The sequence below is a fragment of the Cervus canadensis genome, chromosome 2, assembly GCF_019320065.1.
Source record: "Cervus canadensis isolate Bull #8, Minnesota chromosome 2, ASM1932006v1, whole genome shotgun sequence".
Classification (NCBI taxonomy): domain Eukaryota; kingdom Metazoa; phylum Chordata; class Mammalia; order Artiodactyla; family Cervidae; genus Cervus; species Cervus canadensis.
Genome location: NC_057387.1, coordinates 86878123 through 86890768, shown reverse-complemented (window position 1 = coordinate 86890768; position 12646 = coordinate 86878123). Strand labels below are relative to the sequence as shown.

Genomic DNA, 12646 nt, shown 5'->3' with positions numbered 1-12646 from the left:
GCTTCTCCCCACCCGCCCAGCCCCCCAGGCCCGCCTTCCAGTCCCCACCCCTTGGAGAGAGGCCTGGGAGAGAGAGTGGGAGGAGCAGGGCCATGTGGGGTCTCGTGCCCTGCAGTTGAATCCCTGTTACTCTATCACTGGTTCTTTGAATTCTCACAGAACCTCTCAAACTGGCTACCAGTCTTGCCTCCTCACGGGGTTGCCACGAGGTTCTGGTGAAGTCATGCATGAGAAAGTACTATGTAAACAGTCTGGTTTGAACTCTGTTTAGGAGTCTCCCAGCTATATTTTGGTAGGAAGCCCAAACTCAGCTTTATAATGCTAACCTCAGTGCTCAGTAAATGTTAGCCACGTGGCAGGTATGTACTAGGAGCTGTGAACACTTCATCTTGTTTAATTTCATCCCCATGGTGACCCTGGATGTAGGTATCATGATCCCATTTCTTGCAGTTACGGAAACTGAGGCCCACAGAGGTAGGCTGAGCAGCCTGCCTGAAGTCACCTGAGTTAGTTGACTTGAGTCCAGGCCAGGCTGATCTCCAGGGGCTGTGCACAGCCCTGGGTCATGGTGAGTGAGCTGAGAGGTGACCCAGGCCAGCTCCTCCCCTCCAGGGCTGGTGGGCCTCCTCTGTTCCAGGCCTGCTCTTTGAGGTGGTTCTTTGGTTTATTTATATTTTTGGCTGGGCTGGGTCTTCTTTGTGGCACGTGGGCTTTTTCTCTAGTTGTGGTGCATGTGAGCTGCTCTTGTGGAGCACGGGTTCCTAGTTGTGACATGTGGGGGTTAGTGACATGTGAAACCATAGTTCCTTGACCAAGGATTGAACCTATGCCCCCTGCATTGGGAATGCAGAGTCTTAACCACTGGATTGGCAGGTAAGTCCCTGAGATGTTCTCTCTGCTGGCTGGTCTCCACATTTCTCTGCTGATCACTGCAGGGCAGTGATCAGGGGTCTTCTTTGGTTTCTGGGGACTCTGCCTCACCCCCCACCCCCGCCTCTGTCCCCACCCACACAGGTGCCTAGTACTTTCCCACCTGTTTCCCTTTGCCCCAGCCACTCCTGTCAGCAGAGCCCCTGCCGTTCCTGCTTTTGTTTTCTGCTGTCCTCCAGTCCCTCCTGTACCTCAGACTATCCTCTTCCTCAAGTCTCAGCTCCAAGCCTGCCCTTGTCACCGCTCTTTTCCTCTCCTGTAGGTGTTAATTTTGGAGAAGGAAATGGCCACCCACTCCAGTAGTCTTGCCTGGAGAATCCCAGGGACAGAGGAGCCTGGTGGGCTGCCGTCTATGGGGTCGCACAGAGTCGGACATGACTGAAGCGACTTAGCAGCAGCAGCAGGTGTTAATTTGGCACCTGCTCTGTGCCAGGCCTACGTCCATCCGTGTCCTGTGGGAATGCCTGTCTGCTGGGGCAGGCGGCTGTGAAAACAGTGACTGCACACGTTGGTCAGTGCTGTGATGGAGACAGTGAGGCTGCGGGGTCCAGGGAGGCCCTAACTCTCCCTGGGGAGGAGGCAGGCATGGGGAAGGGGTGCTGAAGAGGGAGGAGGAGGAAGGACTCACTTGGCAGGTAGAACAGATGAAGGGGTCCTAGGCAGAGGTAGTGAGAGTGTGCTCTGGGAAATCAAATGTGGTCTGGAGCTGGGAGAGCAGCTGTGGGGCAGTGGCAGGAGCTACAGAGTAGGGCCTTGATCCTAAGAGCCATAGCGAGCCACTGAGAAACCTTGAGCAGGAGAGGTGCCTTTTCAGGCTTGCTCTTGAGAAAAGTCTGTGTGGCCCTACGGGTCAGAACAGGTCCCAGTTGTGCGGACTGGGTCTAGCTTCCCTGGAAGGCAGGATGCAGTAGGTTGTGGTTGTTAAGTTGGTGGATTTGGGTTTTGGAAAGACACCTTCAGTGTTGTGTAGAGGCCTGGAAGGAGGTGGAGAGACTGGAGGCCTGTGAACTGGCTGTGAGAACCACCCAGTGAGTGAGCAGTGCAGGGGCCTGAGCGCACCGGAGTGTGGGGGGTGAGGGATGGGGGGTAGACCAAGAGTTTAAGGAGGCTGGATCCCTGGAACGTGGTTACTTGGGGGACAGAAGTCCAGGTTAAATCTGTTGTGTGGGCCTGTTGTCCAGTGCTCAGAAGGAGCCTTAGGTAAAGCCTAAGAGGCTTTACCCTTTACTTTAGCCTTTCCCCCAGTGTCCCCCAGCGTCCCCAGCCATGAAAGGGTTCTACAAGGTGGCCTTTCTTGCTCTGACCCAGCTGGTCTGTCACATGACTCTGGCTGAGAAGAAGGGACACAGAGCCCACAGTGTAGCCGGCTGGGGCCTCGTCTGGGATTACTCAATCTGGCCAGGACTGTTGCGGCTGGGCGCCAATGCCTGGCATGGCTGCTGTCTGAGAGCGCACGTCTTTGACCCTTAGATGCCCTCCCCACCTTCATGCAGGCTCTGTCCTCCCTGTCAGCTGTCCTGGCTCAGCCTGCCTGGCTTCCCCAGGCCCTGATTCTGTCCAGGGCCTCTGCTTTCCCCGTGACTGGCCCTGAGAGGAGTGGCTGGGCTCTGGGGCCTCATTGGCCAAATGCTGCTGGGTCCATACACGCCCCGTCCTCCCTGGCTGGCTGCCTGCCCACCAAGGGGTTGGGAGGCGGCCTGACCTGGCCTGCCCTGTTGTGGCAGACTGCCTTGGAGCCCCAGGAAGCAGTTGGAGTCTGCGAGGTCGTGGTGATTTTCCCCTCGGCCCATGCTCCAGGGGCTCAGCACTCCTCTCTTTGAGGGAGGTGGGGCCCCAGCACAGTGGGGCTTGTTCCTCTGCCGGCCCCAGGGTGGGAGCCCCGCCCTTCTCAGTGCACAGTATTTCCTGCCTGACAAGTGACAGAGCTCCTTAGCTTCCTTGTTAGGAAGCTCAGCTGGCCATGCCAGAGCCCTGCAAGATTAGACCCCAGAATCCTGGAACCAGGGCTGAGGTACCTTGAAGACTGGCAGTCTCTCCTGGCCCCTACCTGGCAAGTGACAGATGAGGCTCAGAGGAGAGGGGACTTGCTCAGGATCACATAGCGCTCCGAGGGGCAGGGCTAGGATTTGAACTCAAGTCTGCCTCTAGACATCCTCTTATAAATCTTTGATGCGGTCCTACTGGGTGCCAGGTACTTCTAAGCATGAGAACTAGAGTAGGAGCTTCTCAAAGGACTGGCCCAATTTTTCTTATAAGCTCAGTGTTTGAGAGAGTCCAATACAGAGGGAGGGACTTCTCTGGTAGTTCAGTTGGTAAAGAATCTGCCTGCAATGCAGGAGACTTTCCAGTTTGATTCCTGGGTTGGGAAGATCCCCTGGAGAAGGGAAAGGCTACCCACTCCAGTATTCTGGTCTGAAGACTTCCATGGACTATATAGTCCATGGAGTTGCAAAGAGTCAGACACGACTGAGTGACTTTCACTTTAATACCGAAGAGGTGCTTGGAGAATGAATGAGTGAGCAAATGAATGAACAGAATGACAAGGCAAAGATCCTGCCTCTAGGCATGTAGACGTCAATGGATGGGACTTCTGTTTCACAGAGCAGGAAATAGGAGGCTGGTAGGAGTGGGGATGACAGAGGATGAGATGGTTGGATGGCATCACCAACTCAATGGACATAAGTTTGAGTAAGCTCTGGGAGCTGGTGATGGACAGGGAAGCCTGGCGTGCTGCAGTCCATGGGGTCGCAAAGAGTCAGACATGGCTAAGCAACTGAACTGAACTGATGAGTGGGGACTGGCTAGGTGGGAAGCAGAGAGGATTAGAACTCAGGTGTCCTGACTGCTGGTCTATGGCTTTTTTGCCATCCTCACTTTCCTCATCTGTAAAATGGGGTAAATGGTCTTCACCCTCTGCCTGCCTCGTGATGATTCAGTGAGGCAGTGGGTGAGAACAGGCTTGAACGGCAGGGACATTGTGTTGGGGTGGGGGTGGGGTCTTCTCTGTGTGCACATCTAGAACTGCCTGGAAACTCCACATACTCTGCTTTTCTTCTTCCCCCTTAGTCTCTGCATCTTGCTTCCACCTTGCTTTCTCCAGGACTTCTTTCTGGAATGTTTGTCCCAGAACTAGCTGTGGGAGGGGCTTGGGAAGAGTGTCAGCAAACACAGTCTGCCTGCCTCCTCCCTCTACAGTCTCCCACACCTAGAAAGTCAGCCATCCACATCCACATCCAGGCAGCCCCCAGCACATACCAGGCTGGAAATGCCTTGGCAGTGGTTACCATGGTGACAGCTCCTGCTGCTTGGACCGCAGTGGTCTGGAAGCTGCTTGCAACAGTCTGGCAGCCTGGTGCCCGCAGGTCCCCACCCAGGCTGTGAGCTCCTGGGGCAGCTGCCCTGTTCTCGCTCATTTTGGTCCTCAGCACTGCACTTGGTATCCAGGGGCCCTTGGCAAGGAGCTGCCTCTCCAAAGAACCCACAAGATGTTCTGGGTCAGACTAGCTTGGTTTAAATCCCAGGGCTACCTCTTAGGGGTCAGTGACCTTAAGCAAGTCAACTTGGTGTGTTTTGAATTTATTGAATTAGCTATGGAATTCTTGTGAGGGGAGCTATCCAAAGAGTATAGCCCCCCAGAATGAGACCCATCCTTTCCCTGAGCCATCACCGCCCCCATCCTGTAGCAGTAGCAGGGTCAACATAGGTCATAGCACGTTTTTGCTGCTGAATCCACATCCAGGGTCCTGGATTCCTCATCTTGGGCCTCTGGAGGCCCTGCAGGCAGTGTAGTGTGGTGAGTAGGACCTCAGTCTCAGCGGCTAGACCTCTGGGATCACAGCTGGGCTGGGTACTTACTTGGGCTTCAGTTTCTTAATCTTTAAAATGAATATAATAATGTACCTCTTTCAGAGGTTTGTTGTATGGATAAAATTTGAATTAGGACTTGTAGAGTGCTTAGAAGAGTATCTAATAACTTTATAAGCACTTCATGAATGTTAGCGGGGACTTATCACCACAACTGGCAATGGCCATGAAAATGGGAGGACTTCTTATTTGGCGCTGGTGGTAAAGAACCCTCTTGCCAAAGCAGGAGATGTTAAGAGTTGCAGGTTTGATTCCTGGGTTGGGAATATCCCCTGGAGGAGGGCATGGCAATCCATTCCAGTATTCTTGCCTGGAGAATCTCGTGGACAGAGGAGCCTGGTGGTTGCAAGGAGTCAGATACGACTTGAAGCGACTTAGCACGCATGCATGCATGAAAATTGGAACCCCTGTGCCTATCCCTACTTGTCATTTTTCTCACACAGGCAGGTGTCCCCAGCTCTGTTCACAGTGTGATGAGGGAAAGCTGGCCAGAGAGACAGGATGGCAGGTCAGTTCCCCTTCCTCATCCCACCCCATCCAGGGGACTATCAGGCACGCCTACCTCTGTTGCCTGGCAAGTGAGACTCCCAAGCTGGGCCCTGGGCAGAGACTCCTCCTCTTATTCATGAGTTCTAGGATTTTCTCTGCTGGTTCTCCAGCTGGCAGCTGTTCCAGCCCTGGTCTGGATCAGACAGCTGGTCAGTGACTGCCTGGAGCCCTCCCTGTCAGTAGGGCCAAGTGTTGACAACGGGTGAGCACCAGCCGAGGTGCTGCTTCCGATGTCATCTGAAACATGAAGAGCCTGAGGAAAGGGTCCTAATGGGATGAAATAGGAGCAAATCCCTGGGCTTGACTACTGTAGGGCTCACTGTGCTGTGCTGTGCTTAGCTGTCCAGTCGTGTCAGACTCTTGGTGACCCCATGGACTAGCCCGCCAGGCTCCTCTGTCCTTGGGGAATCTGAGGCAAAACTTGAAAAAGCTGGCCTACAGCTCAATTAATACTCTGCTCCATCCCTTTCTCCCCACCCCTCTCCCTCAGGTGCAAGGATATGTTAACATGGAGTTTGTGGCCAAAAGGAAGCTGGGCATAGTAGGGGCATCCAGAGAGCCCCTGGGGTCTGAGACCCTGGGCTGGAGGGTGCTGGCCACTCTTGGAGTTGGGTTCTCTTGGCAGGTGGTCTTGGGGATCTCAGGGGCTGGCAGACCTGGAGACTCTGCTGTGAGCTGACCGTCCGCCTGCTCCCCAGGGCCTGGCCTCCGTGTTCTCCAACCGCACATCCCGGAAGTCGGCCTCACGCGCGGACAGCGACAACATGGCCGACGGCGAGGGCTACCGGAACCCCACGGAGGTGCAGATGAGCCAGCTGGTGCTTCCCTGCCACACCAACCAGCGTGGGGAGCTGAGCGTCGGGCAGCTGCTCAAGTGGATCGACGCCACCGCCTGCCTGTCGGGTGAGGCCGAGCCCGACATGGCCGCCCTCCCAGCCCTGGCCACACACACCAGGGGAGAGGCTGTCCCTGAGCGCCGCCCTCTTCTCTCCTCCCGGCCTTCACTCAGGCCGCTCCACCTGCCTGTGATGCCCTCTTCAAGTTCCACATGCTCAGCTTGGGCCCCCCCTCTTGTCCGCAAACCCCCAGGGCTCTGAGTGCTGGTCCTGGACCCTAGGGTCCCTGCTCTGATGCAGCATAGCATTAGACGTGGCTGCTCCGAGGCTGGCAGTAGCAAAACCCGTGGCATTGAGCAGAGTTGAGTGGAGCTTGGATGGAGCTCATTTTGTTGCCTTCGATGCCCCAGTATTCTCCAGCCCACAGGGAGTTCACAGTCTGATGGGGTGGGGGTGGGGGGCAGACAGGAGACCTAACTGTCCCCTGCACTGTCTGATAGGGGTTGGGAAAGGGAGGTGGAACTGGGGCTCTAGGAGAACAGACCTGAGGCAACCCTGACCCATCCCTGAAAGTAGAGAAGGAATTCTAGAAGAACTCAGGCCTGGGAGCAGAGTCCTCAGGATGAGAGTGACTCAGGCAAGCAGACAAAGGTGGGTGAGGCTGCCTGGGCACTTGAGGAGGTCAGGAAGTGGAATGAGCATGGCATGATCATTCATTTGACGGCTGCTTATCGAGTACTGAGTGCCAGGCACTGCTCTAGGACTGGGCGCAGCAGTGAACAAGATGGGCAAAATTCCTTGCCCTCAAGTGACTTGCGGTCTAGCAGAAGGGAGAGGCACTAGACAGACAAAACCCAGATAAGTAAGACAGGGTCAGGGTGTCGTAATCATGGTGAGGAAAGTAAAGAAGAGTGGGGGTGCGGGTGAGGAGGCAGGCCTTAGCTAGGAAGGTCTGGTATTTGATCAGAGGCCTGGGCCACGGGAAGGCTGCTAACGGATGGCTTTCTTCTCCTGATGCCAGCGGAGAGGCATGCAGGGTGCCCCTGTGTCACAGCCTCCATGGATGACATCTATTTTGAGCACACCATTAGGTAAGTGCCCTCCTGCCTCTCTTTCTGGTCTCACCATCACGAGCCCAGAGCCTTTCCCCCATCTCCCGCCTCATCAGCCTGTGTGCTGCCTGGCACATGCCTCAGCTGAGGCCCTTTGCAGATGGATGGGGCCAGCCTTTCTGGAGCCATGACCCATCTGCAAGGTGTCTGGGACAGCAGTGGGCTAGGAGCTGCCCCTGTGGCCAGGTGCCGTGGGGTGGGCTTCCTCAGCCAGCTTTGGACTTGGATGTTGCTCAAGCTGCAGCATAGGGTGCTGTGTGACTTTGGGGAAGTCAATCTCTTTCTCTGGTCCTCAATTTTCTTATCTTCGAAATGGAAGTTGTTCAGTCACTAAGTCGTGTCCAACTCTTTGCAACCCCATGGACAGCAGCATGCCAGGCTTCTCTGTCCTTCACTATCTCCCGGAGTTTGCTCAAATTCATCCATTGAGTTGGTGATGCCATCCAAACACCTCATCCTCTGTCACCCCCTTTTCCTCCTGCCCTCAAGCTTTCCCAGCATCAAGATCTTTTCCAATGAGTCAACTCTTCGAATCTGGTGGCCAAATTATTGGAGTTTCAGCATCAGCATTAGTCTTTCCAATGAATATTCAGGATTGCTGGTTAGACTTAATCAGTGAATGCCTTTTGGGGCTTGACTCTTCTCTGTGGGTCATTGGTCATTAGACTGTAGGGAGGCCCCTAGACAAGGTGCCTTGGCAGAGCCTGAGCCAGAAGTTTGGACCATTCAGCCTCTGCTCACATACCTCCAGGAATGGGGAGCTCATTACCTACTAGTTTTGTTTGTTTGATGTCTGTACTGTTTAGAAGGGTTTTCATTACACTCTTCTGAGCTTGGTCTTTACAGTTTTGCTAGGACCCAAGAAGCATGCCAAGCCCTCAGCCCAGGGCAGGCTGCAGGGGCTGCATGCAGTGCTATGGCCTCCAGGCCTGCTTCTGAACTATCAGTGCCTGGGACATCAAGTGCCAAGGACTTATCCAGGACTTCCTGGTGCCCCATGAGTCGTGGTTAATGAGGAAGTTTGGCCAGTCCCTGTACTTACTTATTCAGTCATTCATCACTACCTGTGCCTTTTCTGGACCAGGGCCCATGCTGGGTTTGGAGTCCACAAAGTCAGCTGGAACGTAGTCTCTGTGCCCCAGGAGCTCCCAGTCTGCAGGGAGGCAGATATAGAAACATAATTTCAATTCAAAGGGGTAAATTCCAGACAAATAATGATCTTTGACATATGGGTGCTTTGTAGTACTTATTTTTGAATATCTTATTTTAGAATAGTTTTTGATTTACAAAAACACTGTAGATGGTACAGAGTTTCTATAACATCTTACATTCATATGGTACCTTTGTCACAGTTAATGAACCCATGTGTTGTGCGTAGTTGCTCAGTCGTGTCCAACTCGGTGTGACCCCATGGACTACAGTCCACCAGGCTCCTCTGTCCATGTGGATTCTCCAGGCAAGAATACTGGAGTGGGTTGCCATGCCAACCTTTGAGGGATCTTCCCAACCCAGGGATCAAACCCAGGTCTCCTGCATTGCAGGCAGATTCTTTACCAGCTGAACTACCAGGGAAGCCCTAATGAACCCATACTGATGAGTTATTTGTAAGCCTTTTTAAAAACATGTAAATAATTTTTTACATGGAGTATGGTTGATTTACAGTGTTCTGTTAGTTTCAGGCATTGTAAAGCAATTATACTCCAGTTAAAAAAAAGGTGGGGGGGAGGCCCTACTGTATAACACGAGGAACTATATTCAATATTTTATAATAACTGTAATGTCTTTTTACTATTGGTAATTAACTTACTAAGTCCTCAGAACAACACCATGAGATCCTGGCTATTAGTGTCCTCCTTTTACAGATGAGGAAACTGAGGCACAGAGAAGTAAAGTAACTTACTTTAGGTCTTACAGCTGGTGGAGAACTCAGGATATACTACAAGCAAGGCAGTCTGGCCCCAGACAGCTTGCTCTTAACCAATTGGCTCTGCGTGCATGCATGATCAGTTGCTTCAGTTGTGTCCAACTCTTCGTGACCCTAAGGACTGTTACCCACCTTGCTCCTCTGTCCATGGAGTTTTCCAGGCAAGAATACTGGAGTGGGTTGCCATGCCCTTCTCCAAGGATCTTCCCGACTCAGGGATCAAACCCCTGTCTCCTGTGTCTTCTGCATTGCAGGTGGATTCTTTTTCCACTGAGGCACCTGGGAAGCCCAACCAATGAGCTACATTGCCTCTGTTTTTGAGGGTGGGTATAAAGGCACTGTGTGGTGTTGAATAAGACTCTTGAGAGTCCCTTGGACAGCAAGGAGATCCAACCAATCCATCCTAAAGGAAATCAGTCCTGAATATTCACTGGAAGTACTGACGTTGAAGCTGAAACTCCAATACTTTGGATACCCGATATGAAGAACAGACTCATTTGAAAAGACCCTGATGCTGGGAAAGATTGAAGGCGGGAGGAGCAGGGAACAACAGAGGATGAGATGGTTGGATGGCGTCACCAACTCAATGGACACGAGTTTGAATAAACTCCGGAAGTTGGTGATGGACAGGGAGGCCTGGTATGCTGCAGTCCATGGTGTTGTGAAGAGTTGGACACGACTGAGGGACTGAACTGATAGAGGCACTGGAAAAGGAAGTGACAACCCCCTTTAGTATTCTTGCCTGGAGAATCCCCATGGACAGAGAGGCCTGGTGGGTTATAGTCCATAGGGTTGCAAAGAGTTGGACACGACTGAAAGCATGCATGCATAGTGGCACAGGGGCTTCCCTGGTAGCTCAGCTGGTAAAGAATCTGCCTGCAATGCAGGAGGCCCTGGTTCGATTCCTGGGTCGGGAAGTTCCCCTGAAGAAGGGATAGGCTACCCACTTCAGTATTCTTGCCTGGAGAATTCCATGGATAAGGAGCCTGGTGGGCTACGGTTCACGGGGTCACAAAGAGCTGGACACAACTGAGTGACTGAGCACAGCCATAGTGCCACGGAGGGTAGTCATGGGTGGCTTCCTGGAGGAGGTATTCGAGCTGGCTGTATGTAGTGAGAATTTGTAGGCCAGTGGAGCTGTGTCTGGGTCCACTCTGAGTCTCTGCTGCCAAAACGGGATCTGACACCTGAGGAGCAATGATAGAGAAGGCTGGGGTGGGGCATGTAGTGATGGATGGGCCTGCCATAGGACCCAGTAGAGTGGAGGTGAGTCTGGGCAGAGGAGGGTGTGGGTGTGTGGGGAAAGCTGGAGAGGGGCCTGGAGCATGGTTGGTGACCTGGAAAGTCCTGGCCACACCCGAGGAAAGCTGGGAAAGGTTTTTTTGTTTTTGCTTTAGCCATTTAAAAATGTCTCAAAATGCATCTCTAAGGAATAAGAACTTTTAAAAAACATAACTTCAATACCACTACTACCTGTAAACAAAATGAACAATTTCTCACCAACATTAAATATCTAGTCAGCGTTCAGTTGCCCACAGTGTCTCTTGAGTTTGTTTTATTTTGTTTTGCTTTACAGTTTTTTGCTTTATTTTGTTCAAGTCATGATGCAAATAAGGTTGCATTTGGTTACTTGGTCTCTTAAGTCTTTTTTTTCCCCCTTTGGCCATGCTTCATGGCTCATGGGATCCTAGTTCCTTGACCAGGGATGGAACCTGGTCCCCAGCAGTAAAATCACTGAGTCCTAACTACTGGACTGCTGGGGAATTCCCTCAAGTCTTTTTTTTAACCTGTAGGCCCTACATCTTCCCCATCACCCTCTCCCCGCACCCTCTCCTTCTTCCTCCCACTCCCTGTCTCTCTCTGTTTTTCCTTGAAGTTTGTTGAAGAACCTTGGTCATTTGCTCCCTAGGGTTCTCCATCATCTGGGTTTTACTGTTAGCATCACTGTGGTGTCATTTAACATGTTCCTCTGTCTTCCAAGAGTATTGGTCCTGGGGAAGGGCTCTATTACAACTGGCTGAAAAGGTCAGTTTTGTCTATAGGCACTGCCTCTGGAGGGGTTTTGGGAAAATAGGGGCTTTAAGGGGCCCCCAAGGAGGCTTGGCAGTGACTCTGGGGATGGAGCCAATTTTGACCTGAGCTGGAAGACAGTCAGGAAGGAAGAGAAGCTTGAGAGTCCAAATGGGTGACTGCTTGGCTTTAGGGGAGGCTAGAGAGGAAGTGGAGAGGGGAGGAGGAGGAAGGGGAAGGGTCATATTTTAGCACTGCAAAAAATAGATTTTTTTTTTATTGGTGGGTCAGGAAAGTTCTTTTTCTAATATTTTATCATGAAAACTTTCAAAATTATAGAAAAGTTGAATAGTGGTGTGATCATTACCACTGAGAGTCAGTAATTAACACTTTGCTAAATTTGCTTTATCTGTCTGTAGATAAATACAGGCATTCAGTTCAGTTCAGTCGCTCAATCGTGTCCGACTTTTTGCGACCCCCATGAACCGCAGCACACTAGGCCTCCCTGTCCATCACCAACTCCTGAAGTCCACCCAAACCCATGTTCATTGAGTCTGTGATGCCATCCAACCATCTCATCCTCTGTCGTCCTCTTCTCCTGCTCTCAATCTTTTCCAGCATCAGGGTCTTTTCAAATGAGTCGTCTCTTTGCATCAGGTGGCCTAAGTATTGGAGTTTCAGCTTTAACATCAGTCCTACCAATGAACACCCAGGACTGATCTCCTTTACGATGGACTGGTTGGATCTCCTTGCAGTCCAAAGGACTCTTGAGTCTTCTTCAACACCACAGTTCAAAAGCATCAATTTAGCGCTCAGCTTTCCTTATAGTCCAACTCACATCCATACATGACCACTGGAAAAACCATCGCCTTGACTAGACAGACCTTTGTTGACAAAGTAATGTCTCTACTTTTTAATATGCTGTCTAGGTTGGTCATAACTTTCCTTCCGAGGAGTAAGTGTCTTTTAATTTCTTGACTGCAATTATTGCACTTTGCAGATATTGCATTTTTTACAACTTGAAATTTTGTAGCAACCCTGCATTGAGCAAATCTATCGACCTCATTTTTTCCAACAACATTGGCTCATTTAGTGTCTCTGTGTCACATTTTAGTAATTCTTGAAATATTTTAAACTTTTTCATTATTGTATTTTTTATGGTGATCTGTATTAGGAGGGTAAAACTTTGGGGGCTACAAGAAGGTGGGGGGTGGGGGAGCTTTCCTTAGGAGGGACTGTTGAGTTGAGAGCAAAGAGAATCATGAGCGTTCATTGGACTAGGGGGAGCAGGGGAAAGGGGGAGATAAATGACATCATGCCACTCCTCTTGCCTCAGCTTCCCCACCTGTAAAATGGGGGTGCTAACACTGTCTTGCCAACTTACTTTGGTAGCATCATAGATGTGAATATGCTCTGTATGC

At 51.6% G+C, this 12646-nt stretch overlaps 1 protein-coding gene across 4 annotated transcripts in view; it reads left to right on the top strand.

Annotated features, from left to right (window-relative positions):
• The window catches only part of ACOT11 (acyl-CoA thioesterase 11), a 47460-nt gene that overhangs the window by 18610 nt on the left and 16204 nt on the right, over positions 1-12646 (top strand). For 3 of the 4 annotated variants that reach the window (XM_043461207.1, XM_043461210.1, XM_043461208.1), the window contains exons 2-3: positions 6042-6246; positions 7201-7270. In XM_043461207.1, the coding sequence (XP_043317142.1) occupies positions 6042-6246; positions 7201-7270 (275 nt within the window). Of the gene's footprint in view, positions 1-5237; positions 5303-6041; positions 6247-7200; positions 7271-12646 lie in introns of all 4 variants that reach the window. The other variant, XM_043461209.1, reaches the window with a different exon arrangement.